Source organism: Schistocerca nitens, chromosome 1 (genome assembly GCF_023898315.1).
Source record: "Schistocerca nitens isolate TAMUIC-IGC-003100 chromosome 1, iqSchNite1.1, whole genome shotgun sequence".
Classification (NCBI taxonomy): Eukaryota; Metazoa; Arthropoda; class Insecta; order Orthoptera; family Acrididae; genus Schistocerca; species Schistocerca nitens.
Genome location: NC_064614.1, coordinates 219811275 through 219830028, shown reverse-complemented (window position 1 = coordinate 219830028; position 18754 = coordinate 219811275). Strand labels below are relative to the sequence as shown.

Below are 18754 nucleotides of genomic sequence, written 5' to 3'. Positions count from 1 at the left end.
GATGTAATCCATCAACGCAGGGCCTATGAAATGGCTTCCTGTGCCATTCAGCAGTCTTTCTATTAGCAGATAACGAATCATGGCATGGCCATCGACGTGTTGCGTGAGGACACTGTAGATATTTCTCGGCCTGACAAACTGATAGCATTGATGTTAAGGAGATTTTGTTTTTATCTCGGTGGTGCACGTTACACTATAACATGAATCAAACTTTAACTAGACCTGCGGAATAGATTTGTTGCTGCTGTGTTTTCAAGTAGTCCTGTTATGTAGATTTCGATCTGAATAAGAAGCTATAAAACATACCCAGATGAAATTATTACTTTAGTACGGTTCATTGCCATGTTGAAGATTTATGTGAGTCTGATCCTTCGGTTTCAGTAGTCATGATATGGGTGGTTAAATTCATTCGTGTCTTTCCTTTATCGAAATTGTCTCATGTAAAAGACAACCCAAAAGTGCAATTACGGATGAAAAAGTCGAAAAAATGTAAATTTTGGAGTTATAGGCTAGCTGATCAAAGATATAATCATCTGAAACGAACAAGTACGATAAATGTTAAATGCTGAATGAACTCTGAGAAAGCCTTGTGTAAAAAAAGACGTGTGCAAATCTGTTGACTGACGACAAAAAGCAAATACAGAAACGTATTTCTCACCACTGCTTAGAATATTTTAAAAACAAACTGGTTCTATGCGTCGTATTGTTCTTTGAGTGAGACTGCTTCTCATGAGAGACGAAACAACATTCAGAGCCACGGGTGGATGCTGAAGAGATTACTATCCGTGTTATCTGTGATCTTCTTGTTGATTGCCTTGTCAGGGCTAAAACACTAACTGATGAATATTACCCAAATACTGTAACCAGCTCGGTGAAAGAAAATCGTGAGAAAAGAAAAAAATCTTTGTTCGGAACTAAGCATCCGCCCGTGAAGATGCCTTGACAATGTAAAAACCTAATGTTTGCTAAAATGCCGGAACATCTGTTCTGTTCATCTGATTTCCATCTATTTTGACAACCAAACAAAATGTGCTTTTGAGTCTAATAGAGTACAACGGAATACTTACTGTCAAACTGTAGCGAAAATACGTCTACATCTATATCTATGTGATTACTCTGCTATTCACAATACAGTGCCTGGCAGAGGGTTCAATTAACCACCTTCAAACTCTCTCCCGTTCCTCTCTCGAACGGCACGCGGGAAAAACGAGCACTTAAATTTTTCTGTGCGAGCCCTGATTTATTTTATCGTTATGATCATTTCTCCCTATGTAGGTGGGTGTCAACAGAATGTTTTCGCAATCGGAGGAGATAACTGGTGATTGAAATTATATGAGAAGATCCCGTCGCAACGAAAAACGCCTCTGTTTTAATGATTGCCACTCCAACTCACGTATCATGTCTGTGACACTATCTCCCCTATTTAGAGATAATACAAAACGAGCTGTCATTCTTTGTACTTTTTCGATGTCGTCCGTCAGTCCCACTTGATGCGGATCCCACACCGCGCCGTAATACTCCAGAATAGGGCGCTCAAGCGCGGTGTAAGCAGTTTCTATAGTATATCTGTTGCACCTTCTAATTGTTCTGCCAGTGAATCGCAGTCTTTGGTTTGCTCTACCCACAATATTATCTATGTGTTCGTTCCAATTTAGGTTATTTGTAATTGTAATCCCTAAGTATTTAGTTGAATTTAGAGCCTTCAGATTTTTGTGACTTATCGCGTAATCGAAATTTAGCTGATTTCTTTTAGTACTCATGTGAATAACTTCATACTTTTCTTTACTCAGGGTCAATAGACACTTTGCGCACCATACAGATATCTGATTTAAATCTTTTGCAAGTCTTTTGATCATCTGATGACTTTACAAGACGGTAAATGACAGCATCATCTGCAAACAATCTAAGACGGCTACTCAGATTGTCTCCTATATTGTTAATATAGTTCAAGAACAATAGAGAGCCTATAACACTTCCTTGTGGAACGCCAGATATTACTTCTGTTTTACTCGATGACTTTCCGTCTATTACTACGAAATGTGACCTTTGTGACAGGAAATCACGAATCCAGTCGCACAACTGAGGCGATACTCTGTAGACACGCAGTTTGGTTAGAAGACGCTTGTGAGGAACGGTGCCGAAAGCCTTCTGGAAATCTAAAAATATGGAATCAATTTGACATCCCCTGTCGATAGCACTTATTACTTCTTGAGTAGAAAGAGCTAGTTGTGTTTCACAAGAACGATATTTTCTGAAACTGTGCTGACTATGTGTCAATAAATCGTTTTCTTCGAGGTACTTCATAATGTTCGAATACAGTATATGTTCCAAAACCCTACTGCAAATCGACGTTAGTGATATAGGCCTGTAATTCAGCGGATTACTCCTACTACCATTTTTGGTATTGGTGTGACTTGAGCAATTTTCCAGTCTTTAGGTACGGATCTTTCTGTGAGCGAGTGGTTGTATATAATTGCTAAATATGGAGCCATTTTATCAGCATACTCTGAGAGGAACTTGACTGGTATACAATCTGGACCGGAGGCCTTGCCTTTATGAAGTGATTTAAACTGCTTCGTTACTCCGAGAATATCTACTTCTATGTTTCTCATCTTGGCAGTTGTTCTTGATTGGAATTCGTCTTCTTTGGTTCAGGAGTTTCAGAAAACCGTGTTTAAAAACTCTGCTTTAGTGGCACTGTCATCAGTGACGGAACGCCTTAAAGAAACGGGCTCCACGAGTTTCGTCTGTCCTTTCACTCACACGAAGTCATTTACCTTGAGACAAAATACGTAACAAAAGAAAACACGCTACGACTGATGTGCAATACTCTGGCCGACGCAGTGCAAGACGGAGAGTTCACAACCGAGCTTCTTGTTCCAGCGATTACTGCTCGACCTTGCGTTCACTTACAGCTGCAACTGCAAGGTGACTAACATGCGGCGCTATTGCTGTCGGAAGCCAAGGGAATTAGTCGTAAGAGAAAGGAGATTAACTATGCCTCTGAACTTTCGTAAGCTATAACGTGTTCGTATGTCGTTAAAACCAACGGTTGATTTGCCTGCAAGGTGGTCAATGCTAGCAGTTTATGGTTCGGACTCTTAATGTTCTCCGCGTATACATACGGCTATACTCCATACTATGTGGCAGAGGGCACTTTCTGGTATCGTAGATGCACATTTCTTTCCATTCCATACCAGTAAGAATGGCTGCTTATACTCGTATACTTCTATGCAAAATGTTCCTGGTTTAAATTTCTAATCAAGGTCCATGCGAGAAGTACCTGTTAGGTATTGAAGAATATCCACAGATTCTGTACTAAAGCCACTTTTGTAAGCTGGTTTGTGCGAGATGTTGGTCATACTACCAGTTAGATTTTTCAAGATTTTCTGATCCCCAAATACCGAGGCAGACAAGCATCACACCCTCGCACTTTGTTTTATATACTCCTGATTTCCTCTATTACTCTGACCTAGCACGAATCCCACATGTTTCAGCAATATTCCAGTATAGGCCGTAAACGTATCTTCTAACAAATCTCTTGTGTAGAAGAACTGTAGTTTTCCCCTAGTGTATCGGCACCTGATTTATCTTAGCAAGTTCTTGTGTCTTTGAGACTGTTTCACTTTCAGAAATACTCAATATCTTACTAAATTATCGTTGATTTGGATACTAAAACTCATTTTTCAACGTCTGAGACTCCAAGAATAAGACAGGTCTACTACAGTCAGTAAAGTACGAAGCACCGGCTTTACCAGTTCCCGGTAATGATGTAGGCCACTAGGATCAAATTTACACAGATAATAAAGGATCTTAACTTGAGTATCTTTAAACAAAGAACCCGTTTTCAGAAAAAAATATTCAGTTTTTTACTGACGAAAACGTAACGATTTTCATCATAACAGACGCAGCCATTGCTGCGCTTGAAGACACCATTACGGTTGAAAGAGGTCTCAGCTGACACTACCGCGCCGCGCAGGATAATCCACTGGCATAACTGAATTCTGGGTTCAAAATCATTTGGCCCCATCGCTTGCACACGGTACTTATTATGAACGTTTAGTTGTTGACCTACCAACCGTATTCTCCGAAGTGTGCACTTCACAGACAAACGAGCACGTGGAAAACCGCACACTTTTTTGTTGCTCAGGGTCAACAGTCACTTTTCGCGTGGTGCAGATATCTTGTCCAAATAATTCTATAATTCGTTTTGATCTTCTGATGACTTTGTTATACAGTAAACGACGGCTTCTTCAAAAACAATCTAAGAAAGCTGCTCATATCCTCCTCTAACGTTTTCTTGGGGAGCCCTACCATATAACTCTGTTTTCACTAAATGATTTCCTGTAAACTACTAAGAACTGCGACAGGAAACCGCAAATTAAGACGCACAGCTGAGATGATACTGTATAGGCAAACAATTTGATTAGAAAACGCTTATAAGGAACAGTGTCAAAATCTTTCTAGAAATTTCCTGAAGCCCTCTGTCGATAGCACTGCGAATAAAGAGCCAGTAGTGCTTCAAGTGAAAGATACTTTCTGAATACGTACTAGTTAGGTGTGAATACATTGTTTGCTTCGAGGTATTTCATTATGCTGGAACATAGGATGCGTTCCAAAATCCTACAACAAATCGTGTCAACGATATGTGATAATTCAGTGGATTACCTATGTTTCTTTTCTTGTACATTGGTGTGAATTGTGCCGCTTTCCACTCTTCAGCTACATATCTTTCACTGAGCGAGCGATTGCACGTGACTGCTAAAAATGGAACTATTTCATCAACATATTCTGAAAGGAACCGGACTGGTATACAGTATGCAACGGAAGACTTGCCTTTATTAAATGACAAAAATGGTTCAAATGGCTCTGAGCACTATGGGACTCAACTGCTGAGGTCATTAGTCCCCTAGAACTTAGAACTAGTTAAACCTAACTAACCTAAGGACATCACAAACATCCATGCCCGAGGCAGGATTCGAACCTGCGACCGTAGCGGTCTTGCGGTTCCAGACTGCAGCGCCTTTAACCGCACGGCCACTTCGGCCGGCTATTAAATGACAGGTTGCTTCGCTACACGAAGGTGTCTACTTCCAAATTGCTCGTTTTGGCAATTCTCTTTGATTCTGGAATACTTACTGCATCTTATTTTGTGACAGAAGTTTGGAAAACCATGTTTACTAACTCTACTTTTATTGTGCTGTCACTGTTAACATCACATTGCTGTAACACAATGAAGGTTCTGACTGTGGCTTCCCGCTGGTATACTATACATACGATCACAATCTGTTTGTATTTTCTGTCAAATGTAGAGCCAAAATTTCCCCTTGGAAACTATTAAAAGCATCTCGCACGGAAGTCACCGCTAAGATTTGGAGCATCTCCGAACCGCCGGCAACCTTTGAGAGTTTGCGTTCTTTAAAATTTGGCATGATTGTTTCCTTGCTTCTTTAGTAATGTTCTGACCTGTTTTGTCTACCAATGGCGATCTCTTCCGTATCTTATTAATTTATTTGGTATTAAACATTTGACTATCGTCAACACAATTTCTTTGAATGTGAGCGTTCTTCCCGCGCTAGCCGTGGTTGTACTCCGCCTTTAATGACCTGGTCGTCGACAAGGCGTTAAATGTTAATCTTCCTTCCTTCCTTATTTATCTTCCTTTATTTTCAGCTTATTTTACACGTTATTCTCGTGTGTTTCCCGTTACCATGATACACAGTAACACGTTTACTACTCTCTGCAGCGAACCACAACAGTAACATTTATTGTGTGTGTGCATAAAAATAAACTGTTTACCTATTCCTATAAAAATTCTTGGACAATGGTAGTGCCACTAGGGAGCGTAAAGGAAATCCGGTGAATTGCAGGAGTAGTGATTTTGCTGCCTATAGCTCCACTGACTGAATTTGACACACCAATCTTTCGACGACTTCTTCTTTGTTACTTTGCCTTGTTGCGTGTTATTTTTTGTGTCTGCTTCACCTCGGTATTTTCATTTCTCATTTATCTCGGCGATCAGTGATAAGTAGTCGGTGGAGGTGTTGTATGCTCCATCCTCTTCGAAAGCCAATATTTTCGTACACATTCTAGCAATCTGTTTATCATAATTTCAACTTTTGTTTTCTCTCACCGGAGAGCTTCCCTTTCACCGTACATTCTTTTTGTGTTTCTAAGGATTAGTATTCCCTGGTGGCCGTTTCTTATCACATTTCGCTGATTAGATATCTACTATTTTACCATATGGCGGCAGCATCAATGTATGCAGCCTCGTTCATTCCTTATTGCATTAAATGGATATTGCGCAGAGGTCTCCAGCTAACGGGATGTCGAGCTGCAACTGCCTGTGGCTACCGGCCAAAAATGCACGTGGTTTCTTGCTTAACTACAGTATGATGGCTGCTCCGTATCGCTAGAACACAAAAGAAAATGTTGTTGTGTACGAGACAGCTGCCACCTGGTGGCACTCTGTAGTTTTATGTAGTTCTTTTGACAAGTTTCCGGAAGTACGGAGCCGGTTGTCAACATATACACATTTAACAGCAGTAGATGAGCTGTGTCTTATGTGTTTGTCAGCTCTGTGCCTTCCTTATATACTTACGGCGTTTATTTCAGTGTACTTTTTGTTGCATGGGAGTGTATTTTCTGTGGTTTACCTCAATGTTTTCAATGGGCGCATGGCAATGCGCTACGCATACCTAACAATCTGAAGGCGTCAATATAACTTTGCCAAAACTACACTCCTGGAAATGGAAAAAAGAACACATTGACACCGGTGTGTCAGACTCACCATACTTGCTCCGGACACTGCGAGAGGGCTGTACAAGCAATGATCACACGCACGGCACAGCGGACACACCAGGAACCGCGGTGTTGGCCGTCGAATGGCGCTAGCTGCGCAGCATTTGTGCACCGCCGCCGTCAGTGTCAGCCAGTTTGCCGTGGCATACGGAGGTTCATCGCAGTCTTTAACACTGGTAGCATGCCGCGACAGCGTGGACGTGAACCGTATGTGCAGTTGACGGACTTTGAGCGAGGGCGTATAGTGGGCATGCGGGAGGCCGGGTGGACGTACCGCCGAATTGCTCAACACGTGGGGCGTGAGGTCTCCACAGTACATCGATGTTGTCGCCAGTGGTCGGCGGAAGGTGCACGTGCCCGTCGACCTGGGACCGGACCGCAGCGACGCACGGATGCACGCCAAGACCGTAGGATCCTACGCAGTGCCGTAGGGGACCACACCGCCACTTCCCAGCAAATTAGGGACACTGTTGCTCCTGGGGTATCGGCGAGGACCATTCGCAACCGTCTCCATGAAGCTGGGCTACGGTCCCGCACACCGTTAGGCCGTCTTCCGCTCACGCCCCAACATCGTGCAGCCCGCCTCCAGTGGTGTCGCGACAGGCGTGAATGGAGGGACGAATGGAGACGTGTCGTCTTCAGCGATGAGAGTCGCTTCTGCCTTGGTGCCAATGATGGTCGTATGCGTGTTTGGCGCCGTGCAGGTGAGCGCCACAATCAGGACTGCACACGACCGAGGCACACAGGGCCAACACCCGGCATCATGGTGTGGGGAGCGATCTCCTACACTGGCCGTACACCACTGGTGATCGTCGAGGGGACACTGAATAGTGCACGGTACATCCAAACCGTCATCGAACCCATCGTTCTACCATTCCTAGACCGGCAAGGGAACTTGCTGTTCCAACAGGACAATGCACGTCCGCATGTATCCCGTGCCACCCAACGTGCTCTAGAAGGTGTAAGTCAACTACCCTGGCCAGCAAGATCTCCGGATCTGTCCCCCATTGAGCATGTTTGGGACTGGATGAACCGTCGTCCCACGCGGTCTGCACGTCCAGCACGAACGCTGGTCCAACTGAGGCGCCAGGTGGAAATGGCATGGCAAGCCGTTCCACAGGACTACATCCAGCATCTCTACGATCGTCTCCATGGGAGAATAGCAGCCTGCATTGCTGCGAAAGGTGGATATACACTGTACTAGTGCCGACATTGTGCATGCTCTGTTGCCTGTGTCTATGTGCCTGTGGTTCTGTCAGTGTGATCATGTGATGTATCTGACGCCAGGAATGTGTCAATAAAGTTTCCCCTTCCTGGGACAATGAATTCACGGTGTTCTTATTTCAATTTCCAGGAGTGTATTAATCAGGATATGTATCAACTGCAATCTGGACAATGAAACTCCTGTTTTGGAAGCTTTTCCACAAAAGAAAATACATTACGGTTATAATCCTACATGAATTTGTTGCATAGAATGTGCCAGATTTCTGGAAGAGAACAAAATTACCTGTTTCGAACTGGCGCAAAAGATGATGACGTTTATGCTGTATAATTTAAAAACTCGAGTGTGATCCGGACGTACTTTGTTTCAGGTGATAATGGAGAGGAAGGAGGAGATACGCCTTCAGAAAGAAAGACAGAAGAGCGGCGAAGACAATGACTCCGAGCTAGGTGAGTGCTCTCCCTAGCCACCTAGTTACTTCCACGAGGACATTGCCTTACTGCCGTTGTCAAACACACGATTCTATTCCATAATATACGATGTTTCAAAAAGAACGAGTGGTATCAAAGCTCCATATTTGTTGATAAAAACATACTAGAAACACGGGACGAATTGCAAAATACTCACAAAATCTTAAAGTTTTATGTATTATTATAAATGCTCTCTGTGTCCATCATCAGCAGCACGAACAACATCCAGACGATAGCTAAATTCATCATTAAATTTATATAATGTATCCGCTTTTACAAAAGTTGCGGCGGCTGTTATCCTGTTCTTCACTTCTTCTATGGCACTAGGTGAAGAGGAGACGAACACACTTTCCTTCACGTATCCCCACAAGAAAAAAAATCACATGGGGTCCCGCCCAGTGATCTTGGAGGCCAAGAATGCAGGGCAGTGTCTCGGGTCCCGCGCACCCCATCCAGCGTTGAGGCAGAGCACGTTTTTGTGCCAGTCTGATGGAGGTCCATCCTGTTGGAAATGAAGTCATCGGAGACCTCCTGAAGTGTGGAAAGCCGATTCTGCGGCATTTGAAGATAGCTCATTCCAGTCACTGTGTTTTCCTAAAAAAAAAACAAAGAACCCTTATCTACGGCAAATGACACAAAAAATAATCACTATAGGTGAGTCTCTTTCGTGATCAGTAATATCGTGGGGCAACCGAGGTAACAATGTATCGTCTTCCATGTCCTCTAGCAGACCATTTCTTAAGTCAAGGTATTTCCTTTCATCGCCGACCCGAAGAGCTTGCACTAATTGTAGTCTGTATGGTTTATAGGCCAGAGAGTCGCATGAAGCATTGCCGGTTCTCTGCATGCGCGGTGAGTAGGCTGTCGTGTACTCCGCTCAAGCTCTTGCCGAATTGGAAAGAGAATCAGCATTGGTCGTATTTTTTTGTTTTATTATCCGCAAAATCGATTTTTGGTCACTTAGCGACCATCCTCAGTACTAGAAGTTAAAAATTTTACATAACGATCAGAGAGTATAAAACAGAAAATCACAACTACACCTGCGTATGAACATAACAGTTGGTAGGAACATACCTGTAATATACAATTAAAATTGGTAGGCACTGGTATCAACAAGCTTAGAGCGATCACGTAAACTGAGGCCGCTGTTTACATGCACCTGTTCAGCAGACCTCGGTGTGACAGGGCTTGGAACGCATTTTAATTATTACGTAATAGCATTTTCGTACTATTACTATTTTTTATATATTTGACTCCTTAGTCTTAACGTAACATTTTACGTAAATCACGAACGTTGTACTTCTAACTTCCCACGCCAGATGGTGGCTATTATGTTTTTTAAAAAACCTGTGTTATACCTCATTTAATGTTATTCATATATTATTCTTTGTCATTGTCTTTTTCTCTTTTACTTGTCCTGCACTCTAACAACTTATTATCGATCTGTTTTATGTTTTGTAAGTTGGTTTTTTTAAAAACAATACGCCAATGTATTTTAGATGTTTCCTTCCCCCTTCGTCTGCTATGTGTTTTACATACATTTTACATTTGAATTACATCATGATTCACAAATGCACAAGAGTTATTTTGTGTTAATATCTTGCAAAACCAGTAATATTAAGTCTTCACGTGACACACGTCACATAGAGGGCGTTCCAAGCCCTGTCACACCGAGGTCTGCTGTACAGGTGCATGTAAACAGCGGCCTCAGTTTATGTGATCGCTCTAAGCTTGTGGTTATAGCTTGATACCAGTGCCTACCAATTTTAATTGTATATTACAGGTATGTTCCTACCAACTGTTATGTTCATACGCAGGTGCAGTTGTGATTTTCTGTTTTATACTCTCTGATCGTTATGTAAAATTTTTAACTTCTAGCACTGAGGATGGTCACTAAGTGACCAAAAATCGATTTTGCTGATAATAAAACAAAAGAATACGACCAATGCTGATTCTTCTGCCAATTCTATCCAGTATTTGGTCGTGGTGCACACAACACTCCATGGAGTCGCCAATCTTGCCGAATTCTTTCCATCAGGGGGCCGAGCCTGGATACTTACTATTGCACAAGAATTCTGTTTCTTCAAATTGGCGGTGCCAACGACAAATGTTTTTGGGCGCAAGCAGATCGGTGCCAAACGTCGACAAAAAGCACGCTGGACCAAAATCACTGACTCACTCTTTGCAAACTTTCTTTCAGTTTACATGTTATGGGGCACCACTTGCACACAAAATATACCCTGTCCAGTCACATTAATGTTACCACCTATCAAAAGCTTAAATAACCACTAGCGCGAAACGTACAGGAAGCGAGACACTGAGATTCTGGAAGGTACTGACAGGTACGTGGAGGCATATCGACTCCAGTGCGGTGCCGGCCATTGTGGCCGTGCGGTTCTAGGCGCTTCAGTCTGGAACCGCGTGACCGCTACGGTCGCAGGTTCGAATCCTGCCTCGGGCATTGATGTGTGTGATGTCCTTAGGTTAGTTAGGTTTAAGTAGTTCTACGTTCTAGGGGACTGATGACCACAGATGTTGTTAAGTCCCATAGTGCTCAGAGCCATTTGAACTATTTTCCAGTGCGGTGGCCAGTTGTCCTGGGATTCTCGGTAGCGGATCCATGGCGTGAACAGCCCGATGGAAGAGGTCCCACAGATTTTCGATTAGATTTAACTCTGAGGAGTTTGGAGGCCAGGGCAGTACGTTAAACTCATCCTGGTGCTCTTCAAACCACGCGCGTACCTTGCGAGATGTGTGGCGCGTTACATTATCCTGCTGGTAGATGCCATCGTGCTGAACAAAAACGAACTGCATGTCGGGGTGCACATGGTCCCCAAGGATAGTGTTGATCTATTGTGTCTTCCAGAATGACGGAATCACCCAGGGAATGCCAAGAAAACATTCCCCAGACCATAATGCTTCCTCCTGGTTGCAGCGTGTTTGGTTTCAGACGTTTCGCGCCATACACGCCAACGGCATCTGTCCTATGGAACGTAAAACGTGTTTCATCTCCAAAGACCACCTGTCGCCACTTAATGGGTGTCCAGTTGCGGTAGTGACGTGCAAATCCATCCTTCATCGCCGATGGACAGCAGTCAGCATGGGTGCATGAACCAGGTACCTGGTGCGGAGGCCGGCCGGTATGGCCGAACGGTTCTAGGCGCTTCAGTCTGGAACCGCGCGACCACTACGGTCGCAGGTTCGAATCCTGCCTCGGGCATGGATGTTTGTGATGTCCTTAGGTTAGTTAGGTTTACGTAGTTCTAATTTCTAGGGGACTGATGACCTCAGAAGTTAAGTCCCATAGTGCTCAGAGCCATTTGAACCATTTGAACCTGGTGTGGAGGTCCAGACGCCGCAACGTTCGCTGAACGGTCGTTGAGGAGACACTGTTTGCAGCCCCTTGGCGGTCTGTTGCTCAACAATTGCACGTCTGTTCACCCGTATACATCTGTACAGCTGTCATTCACCCCTGTCATCTGTGGCCCATGGTGCACCGCAGTTGTCTCGGCGTCGGTTTTGGATAGCACCATTTTCCGATGCACAAAGATACTTTAACCACGTGGGCACGGCAACAGTTTTCAAATTTAGCTCTTTAGGAAACGCTTCCACCGTTGTCCCGAAAGCCAGTGATGATGTACGTTTGGGCGTCAGATAAATCGCTCCGTTTCCGCATTACGACAACGACTGTACTGTGTTCCGTGTCCTCCCAATTCGCTTTGCATACCCTGGAGTGCTATAGTTCAATTCTTTTATCTTGGCGGTTCGCGCATGCCCGCCCAGACGCGGGAGATTGCTGCGTTGCCAGTTGTACGCGCCAAGAGAAGCAGCGCCATAGTATAGTTCGCAAACTTACGTTTAGGGGGGAGCGCGCAGTTTATGAAGCCACCACGGCCGCATTAACCCTTTCACTGCTACAGAGACGTGCTCCCCGCATTCCGCGATGTGCGCGATTTTGTCATCATTGCACTGCTCGCCTGTGCAGACACATGGTATTTCGACTGCTTTGACACACTTTATCATTCGATTTCAGAAAAACTATTTGGCCCAAAAATTTGATTTTTACACATCTTCTTGACTGATACCTTCCCCCCATAAATGGCTTAATTTTGTTTCGATGTTCAACGCAGTTATTGTGCAGCATTAGATGTAGTAAACCATTGCACGAAATTTTGAAGAGTTTGCAGAGGTATAAGTCCATAGCGTATACTTTCCGTATGGTCGATTTTAGTTGCCACTAGAAATTTCAAAAAATTACATTCAAACGAATAAAATTCATAAAGTAAGACACTTCGATATTGTTTTTAAAATATAGAAAATATAAAGCATCAATCAAGGTTTGGACTCAGAACCTTTTCCTTAGCAAACATACACTTTAACCATTACGCTAAGGCAGCTCGTCATTCAATAGGTCTCCCAGAGGACTTTCAAATATCACGCGAAATACCGACAAAAACTGTTGGTATGGTCATGAATTACGTTTCGTCGAAGTACAATAGGAAATAAACAATTACCGCTGTTCTTTATTGCGAAAAAGCGGTTAGTAAGAATGGTACAAACACCTTTCCTTGCTATCGCCTGAATTAGGAGGCTTATTGCTTGTTTGGTTTAATTAATTAATAGAATATGAAGCAACTGGTATAAAGAATGCTTTTTCCAAACTTTCTATAAAAGAAAGTCTGCTATCAAGACATTGCTTTTGTTCAATTACCTTATTTATGACTGAACGTTTCTAAAACTGAAGACACTCGTTCGTGCTCTGCACTGCAGTCGAGCTCTGGCAACGTCGTTCTCTGTTCATTGGCTGACTGTGTTTTGTGATGCCAGATGCGCAGGCCGAACCTAAACTCGTCCACCGTCGTAAATGACGCGCACTTTAGTGCTGCCACCTGCCGTGTGCGATTATTGCATGTTGACGTGGAACGTGAGCGGTGGTCACGTAACTCGACCGCGCATTTCAACTCTGTGATTTTGGACAACAGCTTGAGAATGCCTTTACAGATGCTTCCCGCGCTAAAGCAACTTCCGTGTGTGTGCGTTTTCGCGCGCCAGGCAGCAGCATCCCAGGACGCTGCGGGCACGCGGTGAGCTTTGAGTCAGGCATCGTTCCGCTGACGCAACAGCACGACTTCCTGGACGATAACTCGTTGCCTCGTCAGGCGGCGACTCACTCACACCACAAAGCAGCGCGCTTCGGCGATACGACTTGCCTCGACTTATCGTCTCGCCCGCAGGATAGTGAGTCACAGTGCAGCTGGAACCGTCGTCGTCTGCTCTCACCGTGACACCTCTCAAGTTTCTCGTCATCAGACCGCGTCTTTTTTGGCCCTGGAAAGAGCAATCGCGATGCTCGCTGTGAGGTGTGTGCGTTTCTTTCCTCGTAACTATTCTAATTCCGAACGAGCTAATTGAGACAGAAGAAAGGAGGGAAGGTAGGTTCAGGTTTAACGTTCCGTCGACGACAGGGCCAATATCGACGGAGCACAAGCTCGGACTGGGGGATCACGGGGAAGGAAACCGGTAGCGCCCTTTCAAAGGAACCACTCCTGTATTTACCTTAAAAGACTTACAAGGAGACGGCACGACCGTGGGGTCGGGGATTTGTCCGAAATTGTGTGTGGTGAAAGAGGACCCCTAACATCTCACGTGGTTAAAATATTAGGACGCACTACTAGGAAAATCCCGAGATTTAAACCTTATGAGTATAAAATTTAGTTCACTACCGAGCCGCCGTCTGGCCTACATGGTTAGCGCTCGGACTCTTACGCCAGAGGTCTCGGGTTCGATTGCTCCTCCGGCACTTTTTTTTTTTCTTCTGTTGCTTGCAAAATTGCAGCGCATTGTTACAGGAGAATCGTGCAATTAATTCCCGGGAAGATTGTATAAAAATTCATTCTATAATTCACCATCAATTATCGTCACCAATATCCCGAGGCATGATTCAATATGTCTGGTTTGCCTCAAAATTATCAGAAACTCCAAACGTTTTCGTAAATGTTAATGGGGCTTGTTTTTGTACAGATTTATTGCAAACGCCCTGTGATTGTAAAAAACCCGCTTTTATATGCTGCGCAAGATGTCGCAAAAATTATTGCTCTGTTTGTTTTTACGATAATTACCACTGCGGTTCTTGTCTATACTTATTATATGTATAAAAATAATTGAATGTTTCCCAATCGACTTTGTTATTCTGATTAAAAACCCAATGTTTCTCCTCATATACTTTACAATGAAAAGTGGAAAACCCACCGCCATGAATTGTGCTGTTGGACAAAAAGAAAATACTTTTTATTGAATAATGTAACTAATTTGCTAACGATAATGTAGGTTTGGGAATCGTTCTGAATAATTGGTGGAATAACTAAAGAAAATGAAACAGAAGAGAAAAAAAAGTTCTGGAGGAGGAATCGAACCCGAGACCTCTGGCGTAAAAGTCCGCGCCCTAAACATCCAGGCCAGACGGCGGCTCGGCACTGGGCTAACATTTTATACTCATAAGGCACCTAAGAAACTTTCTTTGGATCGTTTTTTCCCGCGATTTTCCGGGTAGTGCGTCCTAATATTTTAACCACGTGAGGTGTTAGGGGTCCTCTTTCACCACACAAAATTTCTGACAAATCCCCGACCACACGGTCGTGCCGTCTCCTTGTTAGGGAAATGACGGAAACCTTAGTGCTGATCGCCAGACGGAGATTTGAACCCTCGCTCGCCGGAGTACGAGTCCATTGTGTTACAACAGTGCCAGCTAGCTCGATGGTTAAGAAGGTAGACTCGTATTCTTAAGAAGGTTGTATTTTAATCCATCCCCAGGCCATACAATTTGATTCTCCCAGGCATCAATAAATCTCTTCATGTGGTTGTGTTTGATGAAGTGTTAAAAGATTGAAGCTGCAGTTGCATCAGTCAGACCTGTACAAGTAGCAACGTGATACAAAGATTCTTAATATAGAGATATTTGTACATTAAGAGAAGAAAAAGCAATTGAGTAGCCCTAAAGTACAGAAACGGCGAAAATGCGTTGTAAGGGCCAATGACAAAGTTTGCTAGGAGACCATAGAGAGGGTCTGCTAGCCAATTAGAAACGTCTTCTTTCGTCGTATATACATGGCGCCTTGCTTCAGAAAATGTGAGATTGTGAGTTACGTGTAACTTTTTAGAATAAGTGGCAGATGGGTGCCCTCTCGATTAACATTTTTGCATTGTTGAGCATGATGATAAGATGAGGGTGGAACTTAACACCGCAACGTCAACAGACACACTCCGCAACCCGCTATGTAATGCATGGCGTAGGATATTCCTTGCCAATATTGGCGAGTTTCAGTTCTATTCCATTCGCGTATGGAACGAAATAAAATTGATATCGTGCCCTAATATGTTCTATCTTATTCTCACTGTTCCTGCTTTAGATATCGATGGAGGTAACAAAATTATTGCACAGTTTTTTTCCAGTAATGCTTATCTGATATGGCTCGCGAGACCAACATTGTCTTCCAACAAAGATTCCCATCTAAGGTCCCAGGGCGTCTCCGTTACACTTTTGCATGGGATGTAAAGCTAATATTTGCTGTCTTTACTACTTGTAAAGGGCTCCCAATACTTCCATGCAGTGTCCTTTGCAAGTGCACAGCACTTATCCAGAGTCCTCCTGACATTCGTCTTCCCTATTATTCATTTCACATTCGTCCCGATTTATATTTCGTAGTATTAGCCATATACACGCTTAGTCATTCCTTTTTCTTCACGAACGGTTCCAGATCCTGAAACGCAGTTAGTTTGCAATTGATAGTATAATGAGAGGCACGTAATATTTTACACGGATAATGCTCTGAATTCTGGTATCAACCGAGATATTGAAACAAGTATGATTTTTCTAAATGGAACCGTATATATTTCTTAACTGCGTTCTATATCTCTTGGAAAGACAATTACAGTGGTATGGAGCTTGTTGATATTAATTTTGAAACGTTTCGCAAAACAATCCGATCATCGTACTAAAGCACGAAAGCAATGAGGCCACAGTCAGCTACTGCGCTGTAAGCTCCAGCAAGCAGAGCTCTCATGCCAAGCTCCGTCGTTATACGCAACAAGACAGGCCTACGCTACTAAGATAAAACCTCATATCCTATACAACATAGATACAGGGTCAGTTATGATTTTTGTACATAGTCCTACGGCATACGGTAGCTTTTGGCACATGAGATGCGCTTAGGTATCCCACCGCTATCCGAAGCATCTCCAGATAAGCCTTCGCTGGTCATCGAGGCTCAAGTTCGAAGCAGGACTCATCACTGAAGACAATTCTACTCCATTCAATGGGATTCCAAGCCGAAGACGTGTCTGAGGACATCCCGGTCAGCGGTGGAATACCATCCTAACTGTCACCCGTCATACGGCTAGACAACTAGGAGGTGCCAATTCGTTTCATAAAATGACCCCTTTAGTTCTCAACCGCGGCACTCTTATACACTCCTGGAAATGGAAAAAAGAACACATTGACACCGGTGTGTCAGACCCACCATACTTGCTCCGGACACTGCGAGAGGTCTGTACAAGCAATGATCACACGCACGGCACAGCGGACACACCAGGAACCGCGGTGTTGGCCGTCGAATGGCGCTAGCTGCGCAGCATTTGTGCACCGCCGCCGTCAGTGTCAGCCAGTTTGCCGTGGCATACGGAGGTTCATCGCAGTCTTTAACACTGGTAGCATGCCGCGACAGCGTGGACGTGAACCGTATGTGCAGTTGACGGACTTTGAGCGAGGGCGTATAGTGGGCATGCGGGAGGCCGGGTGGACGTACCGCCGAATTGCTCAACACGTGGGGCGTGAGGTCTCCACAGTACATCGATGTTGTCGCCAGTGGTCGGCGGAAGGTGCACGTGCCCGTCGACCTGGGACCGGACCGCAGCGACGCACGGATGCACGCCAAGACCGTAGGATCCTACGCAGTGCCGTAGGGGACCGCACCGCCACTTCCCAGCAAATTAGGGACACTGTTGCTCCTGGGGTATCGGCGAGGACCATTCGCAACCGTCTCCATGAAGCTGGGCTACGGTCCCGCACACCGTTAGGCCGTCTTCCGCTCACGCCCCAACATCGTGCAGCCCGCCTCCAGTGGTGTCGCGACAGGCGTGAATGGAGGGACGAATGGAGACGTGTCGTCTTCAGCGATGAGTGTCGCTTCTGCCTTGGTGCCAATGATGGTCGTATGCGTGTTTGGCGCCGTGCAGGTGAGCGCCACAATCAGGACTGCATACGACCGAGGCACACAGGGCCAACACCCGGCATCATGGTGTGGGGAGCGATCTCCTACACTGGCCGTACACCACTGGTGATCGTCGAGGGGACACTGAATAGTGCACGGTACATCCAAACCGTCATCGAACCCATCGTTCTACCATTCCTAGACCGGCAAGGGAACTTGCTGTTCCAACAGGACAATGCACGTCCGCATGTATCCCGTGCCACCCAACGTGCTCTACAAGGTGTAAGTCAACTACCCTGGCCAGCAAGATCTCCGGATCTGTCCCCCATTGAGCATGTTTGGGACTGGATGAAGCGTCGTCTCACGCGGTCTGCACGTCCAGCACGAACGCTGGTCCAACTGAGGCGCCAGGTGGAAATGGCATGGCAAGCCGTTCCACAGGACTACATCCAGCATCTCTACGATCGTCTCCATGGGAGAATAGCAGCCTGCATTGCTGCGAAAGGTGGATATACACCGTACTAGTGCCGACATTGTGCATGCTCTGTTGCCTGTGTCTATGTGCCTGTGGTTCTGTCAGTGTGATCATGTGATGTATCTGACCCCAGGAATGTGTCAATAAAGTTTCCCCTTCCTGGGACAATGAATTCACGGTGTTCTTATTTCAATTTCCAGGAGTGTAGGACAGCGGTAGGTCGACGATATTCTACCCCCGTTTTGTTGCTTCTCATAGCAAACAACGCTGGGCTTATATTTCAACAAGACAATGCTCGCCCGCACACGACGGGAGTTTCTACTGCTTGTCTTCGTGCTTGCCAAACTCTACTTTGGCCAGCAAGGTCGCTGGATCCCTCTCCAATTAAGAACGCTTGGAACATTATGGACAGGACCTTCCAAACAGTTCGTATTTTGATGATCTAACTCGCCAAATGGACAGAATTGTCACGATGTCCATCAGGAGGACATACAACAAAAATTTCAATCAATGCCAAGCCGAATAACGGCTTGCATAAGGGCCAGATGTGGAACAACGCCCTAGTGACTTGTTCAATTTG

General features: G+C 44.8%; 1 protein-coding gene across 1 annotated transcript in view; it reads left to right on the top strand.

Moving 5' to 3' along the window:
- Positions 1-18754, top strand: part of LOC126237430 (cytochrome P450 4c3) — a 348050-nt gene that overhangs the window by 145860 nt on the left and 183436 nt on the right. The window contains exon 7 of the mRNA XM_049947583.1: positions 8394-8472. Coding sequence (XP_049803540.1) covers positions 8394-8472 — 79 coding nt within the window. The remainder of the gene's footprint in view (positions 1-8393; positions 8473-18754) is intronic.